The 24,553-nt window shown below is 42.1% G+C and overlaps 1 protein-coding gene and 1 long non-coding RNA gene across 2 annotated transcripts in view; one reads left to right on the top strand and one right to left on the bottom strand.

The window, feature by feature from the left end:
• The window catches only part of LOC137340596 (uncharacterized), a 38,539-nt gene extending 25,572 nt beyond the window's left edge, over positions 1-12,967 (top strand). The window contains exon 2 of the long non-coding RNA XR_010966830.1: positions 12,752-12,967. This is a non-coding gene — a long non-coding RNA (uncharacterized lncRNA). The remainder of the gene's footprint in view (positions 1-12,751) is intronic.
• Positions 1-21,981, bottom strand: part of LOC137340595 (lipopolysaccharide-induced tumor necrosis factor-alpha factor homolog) — a 39,644-nt gene extending 17,663 nt beyond the window's left edge. The window contains exons 1-4 of the mRNA XM_068003154.1: positions 21,911-21,981; positions 21,653-21,800; positions 4,225-4,398; positions 2,929-3,082 (exon numbers count right to left, since the gene is read on the bottom strand). Of these exons, the coding sequence (XP_067859255.1) occupies positions 2,929-3,082; positions 4,225-4,381 (311 nt within the window). The 5' untranslated portion in view covers positions 4,382-4,398; positions 21,653-21,800; positions 21,911-21,981. The remainder of the gene's footprint in view (positions 1-2,928; positions 3,083-4,224; positions 4,399-21,652; positions 21,801-21,910) is intronic.
• Between the last annotated feature and the right edge of the window lie 2,572 nt (positions 21,982-24,553).

Below are 24,553 nucleotides of genomic sequence, written 5' to 3'. Positions count from 1 at the left end.
CATTCCACCATTTATATTATTACAGGACTACATACATGCTAAACAGTGCAACCAACATGCTATAGACAGTGCTAAGCGATTCCACAACCAAGCGATCAGATCAAAGCTCTGCAGTCCTGCCATATTCAGTCGTGAATGGTGGTGGACAATTAAACAAATAACAGGAGGAGGAGGCTCCATGAACATCCCCATCCTCAATGATGGTAGAGTCCATCACGTGAGTGCAAAAGACAAGGCTGAAGCGTTTGCAACCATCTTCAGCCAGAAGTGCCAAGTGATTGATCCATCTCTGCCTCCTCCCGATATCCCCACCATCACAGAAGAGAGTCTTCAGCCAATTCAATTCACTCCATGTGATATCAAGAAACAGCTGAGTGCACTGGATACAACAAAGGCTAAGGGCCCCGACAACATCCTGGCTGTAGTGCTGAAGACTTGTGCTCCAGAACTAGCCACGCCTCTAGCCAAGCTGTTGCTGTTCCAGTACAGCTACAACACTGGCATCTACCCGACAATGTGGAAAATTGCCCAGGTATGTCCTGTCCACAAAAAGCAGGACAAATCCAATCCGGCCAATTACCGCCCCATCAGTTGACTCTCAATCATCAGCAAAATGATGGAAGGTATTGTTGGCAGTGCTATCAAGTGGCACTTCCTCACCAATAACCTGCTCACCGATGTTCAGTTTGGGTTCCGCCAGGACCACTCAGCTGCAGACCTCACTACAGCCTTGGTCCAAACATGGATAAAAGAGCTGAATTCCAGAGGTGAGGTGAGAGACTGCCTTTGACATCAAGGCAGCATTTGACCGAGTGTGGCACCAAGGAGCCCTCGTCAAATTGAAGTCAATGGGAATCAGGGGGAAAACTCTCCAGTGGCTGGAGTCATACCTAGCACAAAGGAAGATGGTAGTGGTTGTTGGAGGCCAATTATCTCAGCCCCATTGCTGCAGGAGTCCCTCAGGGCAGTGTCCCAGGCCCAACCATCTTCAGCTGCCTCATCAATGACCTTCCCTCCGTCATAAGGTCAGAAGTGGGGATGTTCGCTGATGATTGCAGTGTTCAGTTCCATTCGCAACCCCTCAGATAATGAAGCAAGACCTGGACAACATCCAGGCTTCGGCTGATAAGCTGCAAGTAACATTCGTGCCAGACAAGTGCCAGGCAATGACCATCTCCAACAAGAGAGAGCCTAACCACCTCCTCTTGACAGTCAATGGCATTACCATCGCCAAATCCCCCACCATCAACATCCTGGGGTCACCATTGACCAGAAACTTAACTGGACCAGCCACGTAAATACTGTGGCTACAAGAGCAGGTCAGAGGCTGGGTATTCTGCGGCGAATGACTCACCTCTTGACTCCCCAAAGTCTTTCCACCATCTACAAGGCACAAGTCAGGAGTGTGATGGAATACTCTGCACTTGCCTGGATGAGTGCAGCTCCAACAACATTCAATAAGCTCGACACCATCCAGGACAAAGCAGCCCACTTGATCGGCACCCCACCCTAAACATTCACTCCCTTGTAAACATGTACAGTGGCTGCGTGTGTACCATCTACAGGATGCAATGCAGCAACTCGCCAAGGCTTCTTCGACAGCATCTCCTAAACCCACGACCTCTACCGCCTAGAAGGGCAAGGGCAGCAGGCACGTGGGAACACCACCACCTGCACGTTCCCCTCCAAGTCTCTCACCATCCCATCTTGGAACTATATTGCCGTTCCTTCATCATCGTTGCATCAAAATACTTGAACTCCCTTCCTAACAGCACTGTGGGAGAACCTTCACCACACGGACTGCAGCGGTTCAAGAAGGCCGCTCACCATCACCTTATCAAAGAGCAATTAGGGATGGGCAATAAATGCTGGCCTTGCCAGCGATGCCCACATCCCATGAACGAATAAAAAAGGGTCCCTCTTGTCCTAAACGTTCTACCCCACGAGCCTCCACATTCACCAGATCACATTCCACCATTTACATTATTCAATACACCAAAACCATCTTCCTATCCCCTCCCCACTTTATGGAAGGACTATTCTTTCTATGAAATCCTTGTTCATTCTTCCAGTACCCTAACCTCTAGCTAGCTCCCCTGGCACATTCCCATGCTTCTTCAGAGCTTGCTCCTGTACATTCACTGTCTCCCACACCCCAAACACTACTTCTAGAGACATGTAGTTCCTCTAATCTAGCATACTGTATTTGCTGCCTCGGATGTCTCCTCTCATGAGGATGTTTTGGGTGGAGATAGTTTGTTAAACAGCACTGGCAGGAGGGCCTGTGCCACTGTTGTTGCCTCTTCAGGACTGGCAGGCTCACTGTTTTATGCCAGAATATTGTTAATTTTGATCTGATCAGCAGGCTAAGTTTTCAATTTCTCCCATTTTCTCTTTTTTTCCTTCTAAGGGTCGCTTGCTGCCTTAGCTATTTTTTTGTTTCTTTAATGCTTCTTTCTAATGCTGGACATAAATCATCTAGCAATCGACTGCTTGGTCATTCAACCCAACAACTCTGCTGGAAGTATCTGTTTCCCCCCGCCCCCACTTTTTCTGATTCTAGTAATACATTTGTTTATCTTTCAATTCAGAGAGTGGTTCCAACCCAAAACAATAACCCATTTGTTTTCTCCATAGATACTGACTGACTTGCTATTGTATTGCCAGCATTTTCTGTTTGGAATTCAGATTACTTCCTAACTTATACTGCTGCTTGTGTCAATGGGCACAGCAACTACTTTGCAAAAATGGAAAACTGGTACTCAAACTGCAGAGCAAGAGAGGAACTCTAACCCCTTCAAATATAACAAAGATTTGTTTCAACTAATGCACATCTCCCATACCTACATATCTGGCAGCATATATTTAAAATGAATCGATTTTTTCATACTGAACATTGAGAAGATGACGGTTATTTGGGCAACTTACCCAATAAGGAAAAGACCTCCACAGCTAATCCATGTCAACGCTCCTGGCGAGTGGTGAACACGGGTTATAACCACCTGGTTACAGGATGGACAGGTAGTCTGTATTGGCTGGAAGCTGAATTGTTGAGTCGGCTGCACATAAACAGTTTGCACTACTGAGAGGGGAAAAAAAAAAGCTTCTGTAAGTACATCTTACATGGCATGAATGAAGTGTTCAGTAACTGTTCTACTCAAACAATTTCCATTAATGTTGTAATAGATTTGGCGCTCATATTAAAGTTTAAATATTCCTGCCCCCATTTTTACTTCCCCCCACCCCGAAGGTACCTCCATGCGTAAATTATGTTCTGTATATGTGCCGAGTCCACATTACCAAATGTTGGAGAACGCACAAGGGAGCGAACAGACACAGCAGCTGAAATGGCCAAGTGTAGTGCACGCAGCTGAACAGAAGTGTATATATGTACAAATGCTCTGAAGTTGAAGGAGATCAATACAAGCCACCAACAGCAAGCCTGAAAAGCCAAACATGGCATTCAAGAACAGATCAGAAGTTTAGGCTTGAGATTTGGCCAACAACGGGCGCTTTTGGAAACTCACATCACAGGCAGATGACCAGACGTGTATAATAGTTTCACTAAATCTTGATGGCTTAGCGATTACATGCACTGTCTAATGTTGCATTAAGCTATAGACCAGAAAAGTTCAATTTTCAATCCTTATTCTGCGGAATTAGCGGATCTCAGCTGGGGCTGCAGTAGAGATGCTACGATTGGTCAGAAAGCCCCAAGCTAAGGAAGGGAAGAAAAATAGCCAGGATCCCCACTTTTGATCAGTGCCCAGTAACCTGTGCTGAAAAATGCATCAGGCGAGCACAGGACCAGCTCTGCCGTAATGCTCCCCCCTACATTTGAATAGCCTGCTGGCTCTAACTTTCAGGACTCCTGCATGGCCAGCACAAGTCAGTGCATTTTGAAGTGAAAGGGAGAAAATTGGAATGACCAGTTTACCGGTTTCTTTTTCGTACTTTCCATGGACACAAACCTAATTTTGGACAAGAAAGAAAAACATCATTCCTAATCTCTCAAAGCACGCAGCACTTCTAACTTTGAGTGACCCTTCTGTCTGCAGGCTACAATATGGGAACAATGCACCCCATATCATGATTAGAGGTATATATTTAAACCTTTGTAGATAGAGTCCCATCTAGTAAGTAGCACCAAGAGCACTTGAATAACCATTTGGTCATGTTTGAGAGTTCACTTTAATGCTTTTCAAGGGATGCTAACAGACTTACCTACAGGAGGGTTAGCAGGCTGGGGTGGATACTGAGGAACTTGCATCCCAGGACCTCCCATGGGAGGCCCTACAGGATAAGCAGCCCCTTGGTAGGTTGGTGGTTGCATTGAATCAGCATAGGCAGGGGGTGCACCATAAGCATTTTTCGACTCCATTCGCTCAGATATATCACCTGAAATTCAAGAGAATATGTAAGAAATTTTACTCAACTCTTCCACACATCAGATCTAATGCCAGCTCAAAAAGTCTTAATAGTTGTTGGTGGTCCAGGTAGTAAGCTAGAGCAGAATTGTGCTGCAGAAGTTGCTGACAGCTTCGCTCTCCCTTAATGCTGTTCCATTAAGTTGCACGCTGGGAATCAAAATAATCTGTATTCAATATGCTTAGCAAAAAAAAACTGCAAGTATTAGAAATCCTAGCCTGACATCAATTATGAGGGATGCCAAATGTCTAATTAAATTAGTAATATATACCCATAAGCAATAGGTTTACTACTGAACTCTAAGACTTTGGTTTGGGATGTCAAGTTTTGTTCTTTATCAGTCATTCTCTACTATGTCCACTGCCAATAGTCGAAGAGTAGGGGAGTACTCCCCAGTGTCCTGGCCAATATTAATCCCTCAACCAACATCCCTAAAAACAGATGATCTAATCTCATTGCTGTTTGTGGGACCTTGCTGTGTGCAAATTGGCTGCTGCGTTTCCTACATTACAAACAGTGACTACACTTCAAAAAGAAGTTTATTGGCTTCATAGCGCTTTGGGACATCCTGAGGTTGTGATACTAGGTTGATTCCTGGGATGAGAGGGTTGTCCTATGAGGAGAGATTGAATAGAATGGGCCTATACTCTCTGGAGTTTAGAAGAATGAGAGGTGATCTCATTGAAACATAAGATGCTGAGAGTGCTTGACAGGGTAGATGCTGAGAGGCTGCTTCCCCTGGCTGGAGAGTCTAGAACTAGGGGGCATAGTCTCAGGATAAGGGGTCGGCCATTTAGGGCTGAGATGAGGAGGAATTTCTTGACTCAGAGGGTTGTAAATCTTTGGAATTCTCTACTCCAAAGGGCTATGGATGCCGAGTCATTGAGTATATTCAAGGCTGAGATAGATAGATTCTTGGACTCTAAAGGAATCAAGGGATATGGGGATCGGGCAGGAAAATGGAGTTGAGGTAGAAGTTCAGTCGTGATCTTACGTGAAAGACACTATATAAATGCAAGTAAAAAAAAATATATTATTCGGTACATCCTCCCAAAATGACCCTATAGTCACCCCCTCACAGCATCTAACGTTTCCTTAAAAAATGCAAGTGTTTGCCTCCACTTCCCTACCTGGAGTATTCTGTGTTGATTACTCTGAAGGACTCCATGGCATCAGGCCTAAATTGGTTGTTTTTTTTTAAAAAAAGTGTTCCCCTGTTCTACCATCACTATTTACTTTATTTTAGTTCAAGTTTGGCAGGGGTGTAAAACGGGCGATGTTGAATCGACTGCTCATCATCCACCCTCCCAAATTTCATTTCCATTAAAGTCAATGGGGTGCAGAACAGGTGCCGATCTGATAGCACCCACTTTACACCTCGGAGGTTGAAAGTTCTACCCAGATCTACCTTGTCCATATCATTTAATATCTTACAAACACTCTCAAAGTCACCTTTCTATACCTCCTTTTGCAGCTTTAGCACAGAGCCAACATATGATGGACCAAATGGCCGTTTTGTGCTGTAAACTTCCATGAGTCTGTGACTGAAAACGCTAGTTGCTCCAGTCTTTTGTGGTGCTAACAGTCCTATATATCCCTCTTCCAATCATCTCTAGTCCCAAGGGTCTCTCGTATGTCTCAGTGACCAGAACTCTACTATAGAATCATAGAATGATACAGCACAGGAGGCCATTCAGGCCATCGTGCATGCTCTTTCAAAGAGCTATCAAATTAGTTCCATCCCCTGCTCTTTCCACATAGCCCTGTAATTTCCCCCCTTCAAGTATTTATCCAATTCCCTTTTGAAAGTTACCATTGAATCTGCTTCCACCACCCTTTCAGGCAGTGCATTCCAGATCACAACAACTCGGGATGTAAAAAAACTTCTTTATTGTCAGCTCTGGTTCTTTTGCCGATCACCTTAAATCTGTGTCCTCTGGTTACCGACCCTTCTGCCACTGGAAACAGTTTCTCCTTATTTACTCTGTCAAAACTGCTCATGATTTTGAGCACCTCTATCAAATCTCCTCTTAACCTTCATTGGTCCGTATTATGTATACTGGTCCGTATTCTGTATACTTAGTCAATTGCTGCTCTGCAGGGGTTGAACATATTGAAGTGCTAGTACCCTAAAAGCCCCCTCTCTCAACTGCGTCCTTAGCTATTGGGAGTACTTGTTTCACCTATTTTTCTTCCTATGTGTAATAACTTTATGGTGGTCCATATTAAATTTCATCTATTTTATCTAACTCCTTTTGTAGTTCCCAAGTTGTCTCCATAAATTCATCTGTCGTTTCTAGCTTTGCATAGTCTGCAGTTAGAAACTGTCTAGAAAGAATGGCAACACAGAAAACTCAGCCAGTCCACAAAACGAACAGGGAACATGGTTTAGAAGAGGATGCGGATGAAAACGCAGAGGAGGGCATTTAGAATTAGAGAAGGTTGCAGAGGTAGATTGAGGCTGAAATGTGGAGAGACGTACTTGAGAAGAAGGATTTTGAATTCAATGCTTTAAGAGATGAAGGTTGCTAATGACAGGGGAATGTAATTTATATAGAGAGAGTTTGGATGCAGGTAGTGGAGTTTTGTACAAACTGCAATTTAGAGGACGGAATTCAGGAAGCCAGCAAAGAGCTCTGGAGAAGCTAAACCTAGAGGCAATGAAAATTATAGCAGTGTTGTGAGCGAGTTAAAAAGAGGTGACAAGAAGTAGTCAAGGTGATGGATAAGAAATGAGGTTTGAAGTTCAGCTCAAGTTCAAAAACACATAAGTTGTGCACTGTTGGGTTAAGCTGAAAAAATAAATGACCAGAGGTTATTATTGAATTTTTGAAGAGTGCTGAACATGATGGCATCAGTTTTTCTGATGTCTCATTGGAGAAACTTCTAGCTCATTCACAACAATGTCAGACAGCACAGTGACAGTCAGAGTCGATGGAAAGATAGAGCTAGGTGCCATCAGCTTCCTTAGGACTATGGATGATGTTGACGAGGGGCAGCATGTGCATTAAGAAAAGGGAGCCAAGGAGGGAACTGTGGGAAACTCCGGAGGTGAAGGAGAACCAATTGCATGAGATGTGTTCACCATGGAGGAGCAGGCACTATCAAAGGTCAACTCCAAACTCATTTCTGGAACCCGTTCGTTCAATTTTTTTTTAAGTCAACAGAATATAATTCCTGGGAGTCCAAGAAGCACATTACTGGAGAGTAAATAACCAATAGCAAATCAGAGAAGTTTTAATTTACGCAAGTAGCTGGTAATTGGAGTCCAAGGAACAAGTCCTGCAGGTGAAAGAACAGTCAATACCTGGGGACAGTTCCAAACACTGCAGTTAAAATATGTATTTTCTTCTACATTCATTTAAGATACTGGAGCACACAGATTAGACTTACTATGTAATCTATTGCACAGTAAGTTTACTGAATCAAACTGCCACAATTTTTGAAAAAAAGCACTTCAGACTACAACAGTTGTCCCCTAAGTTAATGGTGATATGCTGCATGTGCACTCGGATCACTATTAGATTGCACTGATCCATATATGGGCCTTGAAATTCTGCAGTGGTTTCCCAATATTACAGCATGACCAAGAACAGAGCCCCTTCCATCTCCCTTTCCTGGAATTTCATAGCCCAGGGCACTTTGTGCATTAAATAAATGAAACAGTGCCAGATCTAAAGCTTTGGACTAAAGTTAAGAATATGTTTTGATATATTAATGATGCAGAAAGCACATCACGTACTGTATAAATAGATTACTACCAAGTGATTTAATTCCTACTACAAATTTGTCCACTCAGTTAAAGTGTGCTTGAAGGGGGGGGGGGGGGGGAGAAATAGGAGAATAAGTGACAAGTTTATACAAATTTAACATAACTTCTCTGCTTTTCAATGTATCCCTGCAGAAATGAACCCCAGTGCTTGGTTTGCCTTTTTAAAAAAATGGCCTTATTAACCTGCGAGCTACTTTTAGTGCTTTGTGTATCTGTACCCCGAGATCCCTTTGCTCCTCTATCCCAATTAGACTATTAGCCAAGCAACATGTGGCCTCTTTATTCTTCCTACTACAATGCACCACTTCCCACTTTTCTACATTAAAATCAATTTGCCAATTACACATCCATTCTGCACATTTACTGTCTTCTTGCATTGATGCATTCTTCCTTTGTATTAACTACACCCCCCCAATTTCATGTTGTCCGCAAATTTGGAGATTGCGCTTCCGATTCTAAATCATTAATGTAAATTGTGAACAGTGGTCCCATCACCGATCCCTGTGGAACACCACTTCCCACCTTTTGCCAGTCTGAGTAGTTATCCTTAACCTCTACTCTGTTTTCTGTTTCACAGCCAGCTTGCTATCCATTCTGCTACCTGTGCCCTGACTCCATATGCTCTGACCTTAGTCAGGAGTCTGCAAAGCAGTACCTTATCGAAGGCCTTTTTAAAATCCAATTTATTACATCTACTACATTACCCTGGTCTACTCTTACTTCTTCAAAAGAAGTCAATAAGGTTGGTCAAGTATGACTTTCCCTTCTGAAATCCATGCTGAGTACTCGATTATATTTTTGTTTTCTACATGTTTTTCTATTACATCCATGAGTAAAGATTCCATTATTTTTCCTACCACCGATGTTAAGCTAACTGGTCTATAATTCCCTGGACTTGTTCTATCTCCCTTTTTAAATATAGGAACAACATCAGCTGTCCACTAGTCCTCTGGCACTATTCCCTTTTCTAATGAATTTTTATGTACATGTAAAAGTGCCTCTGCTATCTCTTCCCTAACTTCTTTTAATATGCACAGATGCAATCCATCCAGACCAGGGGTTTTATCCTCTCTTAGTTTGATTAGTTTATTATCTCCCCCCTTTCTATCGTAAATGTCTTTATATCTTTTTTGATCTCTTCTTCCAATGTTATGCCCATCTTGTTAGTCTCCCTGATAAATACTAAGGCAATATTTCTGACATTTCACTCTCATTACCCGTGAGTTTATCTTATGCATCCCTTATTGCCCTATCCTGATTTTTCTTTTATTATTTGTGTTACTTTACTATTTCTTTTTTATATTCCTTCATAATTTAATTTCGTAGTTGTTCTTTGCTTTCCTAATTGTATTTTTGACATCTTTCCTAACCCCTTCGTATTCCCTTTTGTCATCCTCTCCTTTATTGTTAATTTCCCTATAATATGCCTTTTTCTTTAGTTTCAATTTTACCCTTATCTCTTTATTCATCCATGGTGTTTCATTATTGGCGAGTTTGTTACTCTTTTTAAAAAATAAATTCTTTTGAACTCTATTGATCACCATTTTAAATATTTGCCACTGCTGTTCTATCAATTTTTTTTCTTCCAGTTCACTTTCCTTAGTTCCATTCTCATCCCCTCAAAATTAGCTATTTTCTAATCTATTAATTTGGGGGTCTCAATTACTTGAAATCTTATTATGTTATGATTGCTATTGCCTACATGCTCCCCTACACTTACTTCCCTTATCTGCTGATTCATTACTAGATCCAATGATTCCTCTCTTGTTGGGCTTCTCATATACTGGGTAAGAAAGGAGTCCTGTACACACTAAAAACTCCATTCCCCTGTCACAACGTCTTACCAGTTTATTTGGGGGTAGTTTAAATCTCCCACCATCAATCTTCTTCAAATTTTTTTACTAATTTCATAGATTTGCCTACATATTTCCTCCTCCACTTCCCTTCCACTATTAGGTGGTCTGTAGTACATACCTATTAACATTAAACAGCTCATAATATAATTAACATAGTTTTGAGTTAATACAATCACAGATGCATTTCAGTATTATGCATAAAAGACAAACATGACATTTAATTACTTAGCTTAAAAATATTTTAGTACAAAACTGTAGAAAAGTAAAATGACAATTTGCAGACACCATTGCTGCAACTATTGACTCCTCCCTCATCCTCCTCCAAATAGACACATCCAGAGACCCCACTGTCCTAACAACTGAAAGTGTCAAATACTCAAAAGGAAAACAAAAGCATAATTTTATGAAACTCATCAGTAAGCAACAAAAGAAAACATGCAACAAGATGCAACAGTTTAGACGGTGAAATTCAGGAAGCCAGCAAAAATCTTTTGAGAAACCAAACCTGGGGACAATAGAGATTACATTAGTGTTGAGTAAAGTGAAAAATGCAGAACTGAAAATTTTGGTGATGGATAGGAAATAAGATTTGAAGCTTGGCTCAGGGTCAAAAACATACAATTTACACAGTATTGAGCTCAGCTCGAGCGAGCAGATGAACAGGGTGTTGAATGTATGGTGATAGCTGAACATCTCCGAGCACGTCACAGAGTGAAGGAAAAAATAGATACCAAGCCAGAGAAAAGAATAGGCAGAAAATTTGGGAATGGGCCAAAAGCTCAAGGGATTTTGAGAAGTAGTTCTGGAGGACAGGGGCATGGTCACAGAAATGGCCTCCCAGTGGTGGAGTGAGAGAATGGGGAACAAGTAGTAAGGCAATGTCAGAGGAGTGAGAGCTGGTACACAAGGCAGAATGAGGTCAGAGATTTTTTTTTAAGTGAAAGATTTGGTTTCAATGAAAATGGGTCATATTGAAGTTTGTCATGAGTGTAAAGATATTGTTTCACCACTGGGAATTACAATTCAAGTCATGGTAACTAACACCCATCTAAGACAGGTCATCAGTTACTCCATTTGTCTCTGCACATTAAATATTAGGAAAGCTAAAGCTAAATCAAATAGAGATAAGGTGGCACAATGAGTTGAAAGATCACTAGTCAGTTTGTGTTTTGATAATTAGTGCCCCTGGTAACCGTAACTGTGAGGGAACATGCGACATGGGAAGTGTGAGAAACTATCAGGCAGGTGAGCAGGAGGCCCCTAGGCACATACAAGTTTTGAAATGATTCATTATACCTGCAAAACCACTGCTCAGGAGAAAAATAACTGATAGACATCTGACATTTAACACATTAGTGGGGTGGGAGATAATTTATCAATGTGACAGGACAGCCCAAGGCTTTAATAAGGAGACACATATAGCATTAAATAATCCCCAAGGACATTACAGTTTCCAAATACAAGAAGTATTTAAAAAGGTCTTAATAAAATGACTCCAGGTCAGGCAGCGTGTGTGGTGGGAATAGATGTAGAACATTAGTCACCTGAAATGTTAACTCATCTGTTCTCTCCACACACACCACCTCACCTGCTGAGTGTTTCTAATTTTGTTTTTATTCAGACCAATGTTGCCTTTGAAGGCTCTCATCTTGTTCTTTTAAACAGGGTTTGGCAAACTTGGCATCCAGTTCCAAATACCAGCAGCAGACTTGTAGCTGAGGCTCACTGGTAGCACTCTTGTCTCTGAGTCAGAAGGTTTTGGGTTCAAGGCCCACTCCAGAGACTTGAGCACAAAATCTAGGCTGACATTCCAGGGTGGTACTGAGGGAGTGTTGCATTGTCAGAGGTGCCGTCTTTCAGATGAGATATCTGCCTTCTCAGGTGGACTTAAAAGATCCCATGGCACTATTTCAAAAAAGAGCAGGGGAGTTGTTCTCCCCCAGTGTCCTGGCCAATATTTATACCTCAACCAAGATCACTGAAAAACAGATTATCTAGCCATTATCACAGTGCTATTCATGGGTCCTCGCCATGTTTCCTTACAACAGTGACTATAGGCACTATAAAAATGTAAGTCTGTCTTTCTTTAGACCCAGCTTTACCTGGGCCTACCAAGTCTTCTACCACTATACAAAAACTGAATTAAATAGCATAAAGGCTGGGAGCCAACTGCAAGTTAAAAGACTATTACAGCAACTGGACATGTTTAAATATCTGGTTCATTTAGTTCACATTGTGCTCACACAGTACTTTATACATTACTAACTTGCAGGGAGACATTAAAGAACTGGCCATGCAGTATATGCTTGGTGTCATTATGCAAAAGGAAGTTAGGAGATCTCTAAGCTGGTGACTTTTTTTTGGGGGGGGGGGGGGGAAAGAGGGAGAGACGGCCTCGTCCTGCATCCCCTTCCCCACATACAAACTTTTCACAAAAACGAGTCGTGTCTATGAAATCTTTTTGAACACCTTTAAAAAGTGTCTGACACAAACAGGACCAACGAGGCAAGAAACATGTGGCATATCCTGGCCATAGGTAAAGATTCTGGCTGTAAATGAACTGATATTTAAACTTCACTAACAGTTAGCACAAAGTTAGACACTTTTCATCATGGAAACGGCAGCATAGTACACGTATTTCAACTAAAGGCCTCAGCACAATGACTAAACAATGCTATTTCCTTTAAATTTTCAGATTGCAGAGATGAAAAGGAGAACAGGAAATGGGAACAAACTCCCCATCTTGTGGCTATCCCTCACAGTTATTTTGGTAGTGCTGGCAGTTCAGATGTTTAACAGGAAACTCTTAATATCAACTTGCTGTACTCGAGGTTGCTAAAGCAAAGAAAAAAAGTACAGCAGGTCTCCAGCACTGATGCAGACATAATAAAAGTGAGATTTTAACAAAGTATTTGTGGAGGAAAAAAAATCATTTTTACACATGCAAAGTATAAAATACCATAATGCCAAGAACCAATGTTTAATTCATAGCTTTTTCAGCTGTGGTGCTTAATCTTCCTGGTGTTACAACTGCAAATGTAACAGGACCTATCCTTCTCAGGGACAATTCTTCGTTGCACTATATATCCCTAGTTAATTCCTCTCTCCAGTCACACACAAAGCAAAATAAATATCCTAAAATTTCTTTATACATGAAATGTTTTTTAAAAAATAATCAGGATTTGGGCGGCACTGAGCACAGCCGCATTTACTGCCCATAACTAGGTGTTCTGAAGTGGTGGTGGTGATGATGGTGGGCCTCATTCTTTATTTGCTGCAGTCCTTGTAGTAGTAGTGCCCTTTATAGCAATTGTTTGTACAACCGAGTGACTTGTTAGGCCACTTAGTGGTTAAGGGTTACATGTAGGCCAGACCAGGTACCCTGCATGACATTAGTGATATTGTGCTGATTTTTTTCTGGTGCTAGTCCACAAACAACCAGAATTATTAGAATCATAGAAAGTTACAGCACAGAAGGAGCCCTGTAGGATTACGGACCATTATTCAACTACTGTGATGGAATTTGAATTTACGACCGAGTTGCTAGTCCAGTAACATAACCACTACAGTTAACATACCTGTTCAACAGCACTTGATCCAAGAAACCCTAAAACTATTTCAAGTGGGTTTCTGACTTATTAGTGCCCATGACACAGTTCACAGCATTTCACATCTATCCCCATTACAGTCTATTCTAGCCAATTCAGTCATCTTTTGTACTAAAAATTCAAATTATCCAAAAATCTGAATTAAACAATGTAAACAACAGGAAAGTGTGAATTTGGTAGGAACATTTTTAATTACTAAATCATTCATAAGTGTTAGCCTTGGCTCAGTGGTAGCACTCTGTCAGAAGGTTGTGAGTTCAAGTCCAATGCCAGAGACTTGAGCACATAATCCAGGCTGACAGTTCAGTGCAGTACTGAGAGCCTGTTGCATTGTCGGAGGTACCATTTTCGGATGAGATGTTAAACCATCTCAGGTGGATCTAAAGATCCCATGGCACTAATCTAAGAGCAAGGGAGTTCTTCTGATGTCCTGGCCAATATTTATCCTTCAACCAACATCACAAACAGATTATCCGATCATTACCTCATTGCTATTTGTGGGGTCTTGCTGTGCGTAAATTGGCTGTCGCGTTTCCTACATTACAACAGTGACTACACTTCAAACGTACTTAATTGGCTGTAAAGTGCTTTGAGACATCCTGAGGTCGTGAAAGACATTATATAAATGCAAGTTGGGAGCCTGGAGTCCAGAGCGAGCGCAGGCCTGCGAGACCGGGGGTAGAGCATCGGAGTAGGTAAAAAGCGAGGCCCAGGGACTAGGCCTCAATCGGGGGCCTGGAGCCCAGAGCGAGCGCAGGCCTGCGAGACCAGGGGTAGAGCATCGGAGCAGGTAAAAAGCGAGGCCCAGGGACTAGGCCTCAATCGGGGGCCTGGAGCCCAGAGCGAGCGCAGGCCTGCGAGACCGGGGGTAGAGCATCGGAGCAGGTAAAAAGCGAGGCCCAGGGACTAGGCCTCAATCGGGGGCCTGGAGCCCAGAGCGAGCGCAGGCCTGCGAGACCGGGGGTAGAGCATCGGAGCAGGTAAAAAGCGAGGCTCAGGGACTAGGCCTCAATCGGGGGCCTGGAGTCCAGAGCGAGCGCAGGCCTGCGAGACCGGGGGTAGAGCATCAGAGCAGGTAAAAAGCGAGGCCCAGGGAGAGAGGAATAAACCTAAAGTGATGACAGCACAAGGGTCAGAGCTGATTGGTGAGTTTTTTTTTTAAGTCTTTAATTTATTTCTGTTAAGTTTAGTTAGTAATCTAATAAATCGAGGCAAGGCATGGCACCTCAGTCCCTTTAAATGCACATCCTGTGCATGTGGGAACTCCACGACAACCATCTGTGCAGGAAGTGTTGCCAGCTGGATGAGCTCGAGCTCCGGATTTTGGAGCTTGAGCAGCAGCTGGCGTCACTGCAGTGTATCCGTAAGGCTGAGAGCTATGTGGAAAGCACATTTCTGGAGGTGGTCACCCCGCAGCATAAGAGAGTGCAGGCAGAGAGGGACTGGGTGACCACCAGACAGACAAGGAGGACCAAGCAGGAAACCCCACCCCCACCCCGAGTGCATCTCACTCTCTAACCAGGAATGCTGGTGAATGGGAGGGTTCCTCTGGGGAGTGCAGCCAGAGCTAAGTCCACAGCACCATGGGTGGCTCAGCTGTACAGGGTGGGGTGGGGTGGAAGGGAGGGAGGGGAAAGGTCAGGAAAGCAATCGTGATAGGGGATTCTATAGTTAGGGGAATAGACAGGTGTTTCTGCGGCCGCAGACTTGAGTCCAGGACGTCTGTTGCCTCTCTGGTGCCAGGGTCAAGGATGTCACTGAACGGCTACAGAACATTCTGAAAGGTGAACAGCCAGAGGTCATGGTCCATATCGGTACCAACGACATAGGTAGAAAGGGGAACGAAGACATGCAGGAAGATTTTAGGGAGTTAGGAAAGAGATTACTAAGCAGGACCTCAAAAGGTAGTAATCTCCAGATTACTCCCAGTGCCACGCACTAGTGAATATAGGAATAGGATACCGCAGATGAATGCGTGGCTGGAGAGATGGTGCCGGAGAGAGCGCTTTAGATTCCATGGGCATTGGGACCAGTTGTGGGGGAAGAGGGACCTGTACAGGCCGGACAGGTTGCACCTCAACAGAACTGGGACCATTGTCTTTGTAGGTGCTGTGGGGGGAGGGTTTAAATTAATTTGGCTGGGGGGGGATGGGCACCAGGATAGAAAGGAAAAACATGGTGCACAAAGGATTGGGAGAGACAGATAGCACTACAGTAAGAAATGGTATGGTATTAGGTGGGATCAGACTAAGAGAATACACGAAGGTTTAAGATAGGTTTATAGTGCATGTTATAAAACGCACAAAGCATGGTAAACAAGGTTGGTGAGCTGCAGGCGCAAATAGCCATGTGGGAATATGATATTGCGGCGTCGACTACAATGCCACGTCCTGAACAGAATAACTGGCATTACTACAGTTAATCAAATATAAAATGTTTATGCTTCCTGTGCTAGTTTGATTTCGGCAACTGTATAATACAGATTTCAGGATGTAAGTCTTCCCAGAATTCTAAAGAACAGGTAACGTTGCTACCAGTGAATACAAATGCAATTCAGGAAAATTTGGAGTTTTCGAATGGATCAGTATTTACCTCTAACAGATACCCATTAATGTGTAAAACATCTTGAAATGTCATGTACTAATCAAAAATGTTAAGCTTCATCAATCAAAAGCTATTCTTGGTCGAAAGGTGGAAAGAATCTTTTGTTGATGGATCATTAGACAACTGGCAAGTGTGGGTTTGATCCCTCGATAACCAGACAGCAGATTCCAGGAACTCTGACTGAGCAGCATAACTTACCAAAAACGTGTGAATGAACTGCTACTGTCGTCCGAACCACACACCATACCCCAAATGAACAGTGGCTCCATGTCCAGGCAATGCTTTTCAGCAGCTATGATGCCACGTCTCAATTTTCTTACCAGAAATATAAGAGACATCTGCCTTCAACATGGTGGAAAACCCAACACAGAACAACTTGCAATGGCCCAATAAACTTGATGTTCTAGACATTTAAGTTCAAGTTCAAATGCCACATACCAGGCATACTCCAACTGCTTAATTCAAATCGCCATGCAAGGGGCTTTGGCAAAAAGTGAGTGCAGTATGGTTGACTTCCCTTGGATGTAACATTAGAAAGGAGAAAAAAGGTGCACAAAGGATTGGAAGAGACAGATAGTACTAGAGTACGAAATAGTACAGCATTAAGTGTGATCAGACTAATGGAACAAGAAGGTCCAAGATAGGTTTAAAAAGCATGTGCACAAACTCATGAAGCATAGTATAAAAGGTTGGTGAGCTGCAGGTGCAAATAGCCACATGGAAAATAAGATGTAGTGGTGATAACAAAGACCTGGCTCAAAAAAGGGCAGGATTGGGTACTAAATATTCCTGGATAAAAAGGTGTTCTGGAAAGATAGGGAAGGAAAAAATGAGGGATTGGCAGTGTTGATTTAAGAAGAACATTGCAATGCTGGAGAGACAGGAGGTCCTTGAGGGGTGAAGGACAGAATCTATTTGGTTAGAGTTAAGAAACAATAGAAATGCCATTACATTACTTGGTATAGTCTATAGGCCACCAAGTAGCAGGAACGATACAGAGGAGCAAATTTGTAGGGAAATTACAGAGAGATGCAAGAACTATACAGTAGTGATAATGGGGGACTTCAACTATCCTAATATAGACTGGGATAGTAATAGTGTAAAGGGCAGAGAGGGGGAGGAATTTTTGAAGTGTGTTCAGGAGAACTTCCTTGATCAGTATGTTTCTGGCACAATGAGGAAGGAGGCTTTGCTGGATCTAGTTCTGGGGAATGAGGTGGGTCAAGTGGAGCAAGTGTCAGTGGGGGAACATTTAGGGAACAGTGATCATAGTATCATAAGGTTTAGATTAGTTATGGAAAAGGACAAGGAGCAATCTAGAGTAAAAATTACTTAATGGAAGGAAGGCCAATTTCAGTGGGTTGAGAACGGATTTGGCCCGGGTAAATTGGAATCAAAGATTGGCAGGCAAAACTGTAATCGAACAACGAGTAGTCTTTAAAGAGGAGCTGGTTTGGGTACAGTCTAGATATATTCCCACGAGGGAGAAAGGTAGGGCAACTAAAGCCAGGGCTCCCTGGATGACACAAGAGATAGAGAGTAAGATGAAGCAGAAAAAGGGGGTGTATGACAGATGTCAGGTTGATAATACAAATGAGAACCAGGCTGAATATAGAAAGTTCAGAGGGGAAGTGAAAAAGGAAATAAGAGGGGCAAAGAGAGAGTATGAGAATAAACTGGCAGCTAACATAAAAGGGAATCCAAAAGTCTACTATAGGCATATAAATAGTAAATAGTAGTAAGAGGAGGGGTGGGACCAATTAGGGATCAAAAAGGAGATCTACTCATGGAGGCAGAGGGCATGGCTGAGGTACTAAATGAATACTTTGCATCTGTCTTTACCAAGGAAGAAGATGCTGCCACAGTCTCAGTAAAAGAGGAGGTAATTGAGATACTGCATGGGCTAAAAATTGATAGAAGAGGTACTAGAAAGGCTAGCTGTACCTAAAGTAGATAAGTCACCCGGTCCGGATGGGATGCATCCTAGGTTGCTGAGGGAAGTAAGGGTGGAAATTGCAGACGTACTGTCCATAATCTTCCAATCCTCCAATATGGGTGTGGTGCCTGAGGACTGGGGAATTGCAAATGTTGCGCCCTTGTTCAAAAAATGGTGTAAGGATAAACCCAACAACTACAGGCCAGTCAGTTTAACCTCAATGGTGGAGTTACTTTTAGAAACAATAATCCAGGACAAAATTAATAATCACTTGGGCAAGTATGGATTAATTAAAGAAAGCCAGCACCGATTTGTTAAAGGCAAATAGTGTTTAACTAACTTGATTGAGTTTTTTGATGAGTAAACACAGAGAGGGTTGATGTTCTGTAAATGGACTTTCAAAAGGCATTTGATAAAGTGTCACATAATAGGCTTGTCAGCAAAATTGAAGCCCATGGAATAAAAGGGGCAATGGCAACATGGATACAAAATTGTCTAAGTGACAGGAAACAGAGGGTAGTGGTGAATGCTTGTTTTTCAGACTGGAGAAAAGTACACAGTGGTGTTCCCCAGGGTTCGGTACTAGGACCACTGCTTTTCTTGTTATATATTAATGATTTGGGCTTGGGTGTACAGGGCACAATTTCAAAATTTGCAGATGACACAAAACTTGGAAGTGTAGTAAACAGTGAGGAGGATAGTGATACACTTGAAGAGGACATAGACAGACTGGTGGAATGGGTGGACACGTGGCAGGTGAAATTTAACAGTTAAGTGAAAAGTGATATATTATGGCATGAAGAATGAAGAGAGGCAATATAAACTAAATGGTACAATTCTAAAGGGGGTGCAGGAACAGAGACCTGGGAGTATAGATGCATAAATCTTTGAAGGTGGTAGGGCAGGTTGCGAAAGTGGTTAAAAAAAATATGGCATCCTGGCTTTATAAATACAGGCATTGAGTACAAGAGCAAGGAAGTTATGTCGAACCTTTGTAAAATACTGGTTCGGCCACAACTGGAGAAGTGTCAAATTCTGAGCATCGCACTTTAAGAAGAATGTGAAGGCCTTTGAGAGGATGCAGAAAAGATTTACTAGAATGGTTCCAGGGACGAGGGACTTCAGTTACTTGGACAGACTGGAGAAGCTGGGATTTTCTTCTCCTTAGATCAGAGAAGGTTGAGAGGAGATATGATAGAAGTGTTCAAAATCATGAAGGTTTAGACAAAGTAAATAAAGAGAAACCGTTCCCAATGGCGGAAGGGTCAAGAACCAGAGGACACAGAATTAAGGTGATTGGCAAAAGAACCAAAGGCGACATGAGAAAAAAATTTTATGCAACTAGTTATGGTCTGGAATGCGCTGCCTAAAAGGGTGGTGGAAGCAGACTCAATCGTAGCTTTCAGAAAGGAACTGGATAAATATTTGAAGTGAAAAAATGTGCACGGCTACAGGGAAAGAACAGGGGACTGGGACTAACTGGATTGCTCTTACAAAGAACCGGCACGGGCTTGATAGGCCGAATGGCGGCCTTGTGTGCTGTAACCATTCTATGATTCAACAGAGGCACTTCACAAATGAAAGTTGACAGCCTTGATTTGGTACTAATCAGTATGAATTTTATACGTTTTCATCTGTCCGCAATAGCATCATTTCAAAAATACACATGTCAAGCACCTGAAAATATTGACCATAACATGAACATCACATGCTGCAGTCAGTCGCAAATGAATTTTGCACAGGGGGCCTCAAACAGGTGTTATGCCCCCCTCTTCGCACATGCAAAGGGCCTAGCGCCTGTTTCAGGCACAGGCCCTGGACACACATGCTGGAGACTTTACCAGTACGGCAGGTGGCAGAACAAGCAAAACAGATGCTGAAACTGGCCTAGACATTCAATGGAGCTGTGGCACATTTTGGAATGTCCCGAGGACACAAAAGCCACCATTTAAATGCAATTTCTCTCTTTTGTTTCATTCAGATGGACAAGACAAAATTTCCCAGATTCATTCCTAATACTGGATCTTCCAACCTGAGCCTTTAGACATTATGATATACAAAGCACAAAACTTCATTATACACAGATGAAAAGCTCTAACCCCCATGCACGCTTCCCTTAAGTCATTACATTGCCTCACTTTAAGCTCAATTGCACCAAGACAGAAATCATGTCTTAGGCACATGCTTCCTCTAAATGATCCCATTTAGTTTTTAAGCATTAAGAAGTGTAGATCAAAATCCACAATGACTGTACAAAGGCAAAATACCATCCATATTATATCCTTGTCAGGAGGACATGACTCAGTGCCACCCCCACCCCCCCCCCAACCTATGATTTTAGTCACAGGTAGGTACTGACCTGAAAAAGGTTGCATATTCATATATAGCCTTCTATGTGATTAGATGTATGGATATTGTGTAATATTTCTGATGCTTCTAATTTGCAGATACCTCTTGTACAAATACTGCAGCATCATCATGAACACATTCTTGTATGTATTCACAGTGTTGCGACAGAGCAACTAAAGTAATTTTCCTCCCACTGTTTTCTACTGCTTGAGGCAGTCGCATAGCAGTCACATGCCCCGTTGTGAGAAAATGGCTCTTCATTAAACACAGTAAAGGGATATTCCACAACACATTTTGAACTCACTCAAGTACAAAACTATTTTTCTTGCAAAACAGTCTACTCCGGACGATTCAAAATAATGTTCGTGCTAAAAGGGAATTATCCAATAATTTGAATTAAGCAACATAAATAACAAAGCTAAGTGGGAATTTAGTGCTAAAAAAAACTGGAGTTAGGGAGTGTGGCAATAATGCTTATCCTGCTCCAACCAACCTAGACCTCTCGCCACTGCTTAGCAGGAACTGTTCCCTTTACTCCACTAGGGATGTTTATTTTAACTACTATAAACAAGACATGCCTAATAGGACAATTTTAAAAAGTAAACTATTTTCACCAAATTAAAACTAGCCATCCTGATTAATTTTAAATGTATCGGCATATAACTTATCTAAACCTTGGTGAATTATATGCAGCTTCTGCCAAATAAAGACAAAAAAAAACCTTCTACCCTGCCGGATAGTGTCTGAAACTAGAAGGTCGTGGAAAATAACCAGTTTCATCGACTTTCTTCAGCTAGCTGTGGGCGTGGCACGCCAAAAAACATAATAACAAAGTTGCCATTTTCTCCTTTCCACATTAAAATAGCCTGAGAAACATTTACCCTTACAAATCCCCCAATTAATCATTTACACGCTGAACAGTAAGGGAACCGCCCCAACAACAAAATGTTTGCAACAAGTTTTTGTTTTATGAACAAAACGCTTTCACCCCATGCACACATCCTACAATTTTTTTTTAAAAATGATTTCTACCTCAATAATCTTCAATGAGCAAATCTTACAATTAAACAAAACACACATAAACCAACTGCTTCTATACCTTAAACGCGCTTCGTCCGTTTCCCCTAAAGAGCGAGTCCAATATGAAAGAAACCAACCACTAGCAGTTTCCTCTCCGAGTTGCTCTGTTTTTACCTCAGTAAATCATATGACCCATCCTTAACCATCGAGAGGATGATGACGTCGCACTGCAGAGAGCAAAAATCGATCATTATTTACTCACTGTCAATCATTTCCATTTCCTTATTATCCATAATGTGCATTTCTAATTTTTTAAAAGATATTTCTGATAACATACTTCCCAGTACTAGTGAACAAAAGGCTCACTTGTTAATGGAACGATGATAACAATAAAGAAATCTCAAACTCACTGGTGTGGTACGAAGTATTACAGACCAGGAAGGTTCACATTAACTTGAAATCTTTCCAGAATAAAACAAGTATGAGTAAAGAGACATGTGACCATGCAGAAAGGTGAGAGAAACCAGGAAATTATAGACCTGTTAATCTAACATTTATTGTGGGGAAGTTATTGGATTCTGTAATTAAGGACAAAGTGACTGAGTACTTAGAGAAATCTGAGCTGATTAGAGAGTGCCTGCATGGATTTGTAAAGGGTAGGTCATGTCTAACAAACATAATTGAATTTTTTGAGGAAGTAACTAAAGTAGTAGAATCATAGAAAGGTTACAGCACGGAAGGAGGCCATTCGGCCCATTGAGTCCGCGCCAGCTCTATGCAAGAGCAATCCAGCTAGTCCCACTCCCCTGCCCTATCCCCGTAGCCCTGCAAATTTTTTCCTTTCAAGTACTTATCCAGTTCCCTTTTGAAGGCCGTGATTGAATCTGCCTCCACCACCCCCTCGGGCAGTGCATTCCATATCCTAACCACTCACTATGTAAAAAAGTTTTTCCTCATGTCACCTTTGGTTCTTTTGCCAATCACCTTAAATCTATGTCCTCTGGTTCTTGACTCTTCCGCCAATCGGAACAATTTCTCTCTATCTACTCTGTCTAGACCCTTCTCAGGGGAATGTCTATGGATGTAGTTTACATGGACTTCCAGAAGGCATTTGTTAAGGTTCCACGTAAGAGACTGCTGGCTAAAATTAAAACTCGTGGAATTTAATGCAGAGTTGTGTGAAGTGATGCATTTTGGTAGGAAGAATGAGGAGAGTCAATATAAACTAAAGGCTATAATGTTAAAGGGGGTGCAGGAACAGAGAGATCTGGGGCTGAACATACACAAATCTTTGAAGGTGGCAGGACAAGTTGAGAAGGCTGTTAAAAAAGCATATGAGATCCTGGACTTTATTAATAAAGGCATGGAGTACAGAAGCAAGGAAGTTATGTTAAACCTTTATAAAACACTGGTTAGGCCTCAGCTGGAGTATTGTCTTCAATTCTGGGCATCACACTTTAGGAAGGATGTCAAGGCCTTAGAGACGGTGCAGAAAAGATTTACTAGAATGGTGGCAGGGATGAGGGACTTCAGTTATGTGGAGATACTGGAGAAGCTGGGGTTGTTCTCCTTAGATCAGAGAAGGTTAAGAGGAGATTTGATAGAGGTGTTCAAAATCATGAATGGTTTTGACAGTGTAAATAAGAAGAAACTGTTTCCAGTGGCAGAAGGGTCGGTAACCAGAGGACACAAATTTAAGGTGATCGGCAAAAGAACCAAAGGCAACATGAGGAAACATTTTTTTACACAGCGACTTGTAATGATCTGGAATGCACTGTCTGAAAGGATGGTGGAAGCAGATTCAATAGTAACTTTCCAAAGGGAATTGGATAAATACTTGAAGGGAAAAAATTTACAGGACTATGGGGAAAGAGCAGGGGAATGGGACTAATTGCAAAGCTTTTTCAAAGAGCCGGCACAGGCACGATGGGCTGAATGGCCTTCTCCTGTGCTATACCCACTATGATACTATGAATTGAAGGCAAATTATTGACCTGGTTAGGCGACTGGTTAGGCAGTAGAAGATAGAAAGTATGGATAATGGGTATGTACTCGAAGGAAGGAAGTGACTAGTCCCACAAGGATCTGTGCTGGGGCCTCAACTATTCACTATATTTATTAATGACTTAGGTAACACAATAGAGAGCCATATATCCAAGTTTGCCAATGATACAAAGATTGTTGACATAGTAACTATGTGTAAACGGGAGCATAAAATTACAAAGAGACATTGATAGATTAAGTGAATGGGCAAAACTTTGGGAGGTAGATTTCAACACAGGTAAGTGTGAGGTCATCCATTTTGGACCAAAAAAGGATAGATCCGAGTATTTTTTAAATGGTGAAAAGCTAGGAACAGTGGAGGTCCAAAGAGATTTAGGGGTCCATGTACACAGATCACTAAAATGTAGTAGTCAGGTACAAAAAAGAATTAAAAAGAGGGCTTTAATATAAAGGGGAGGAAGTTTTGCTACAGTTATACAAAGCCCTGGTTAGACCACATCTGGAGTACTGTGTACAGTTCTGAGCACCGCACCTTAGAAAGGATATATTGGCCTTGGAAGGAGTGCAGCACAGATTCACCAGAATGTTACCAGGGCTGCAAGGGTTAGATTATGAGGAGAGATTACATAAACTAGGCTTGTATTCCCTGGAATATAGAAGGTCAAGGTTTTTAGGATTTTGAAAGGAATTGATAGGGTAGATAGAGAGAATCCTTTTCCGCTGGTGGACAAGGGGACATAACCTTAAAATCAGATCCAAGTAATTCAGGAGAGAAGTCAGGAAACACTTCTTCACATAAAGGGTGGTAGAAGAGTGGAACTCTCTCCCACAAAAAGCAATAGATGCTAGTTCAATTAATAATTTTAAATCTGAGATCGATAGATTTTTATTAGCTAAGAGTATTAAGGGATATGGAGCCATGGCGGGTGGATGGAGTTAGGATACAGATCAACCATGATCCCATTGAATGGTGTAA

The sequence above is a fragment of the Heptranchias perlo genome, chromosome 22, assembly GCF_035084215.1.
Source record: "Heptranchias perlo isolate sHepPer1 chromosome 22, sHepPer1.hap1, whole genome shotgun sequence".
Classification (NCBI taxonomy): Eukaryota; Metazoa; Chordata; class Chondrichthyes; order Hexanchiformes; family Hexanchidae; genus Heptranchias; species Heptranchias perlo.
The sequence above is the reverse complement of the archived record's forward strand: the minus strand, read 5'-3'. Positions and strand labels throughout refer to the sequence as shown.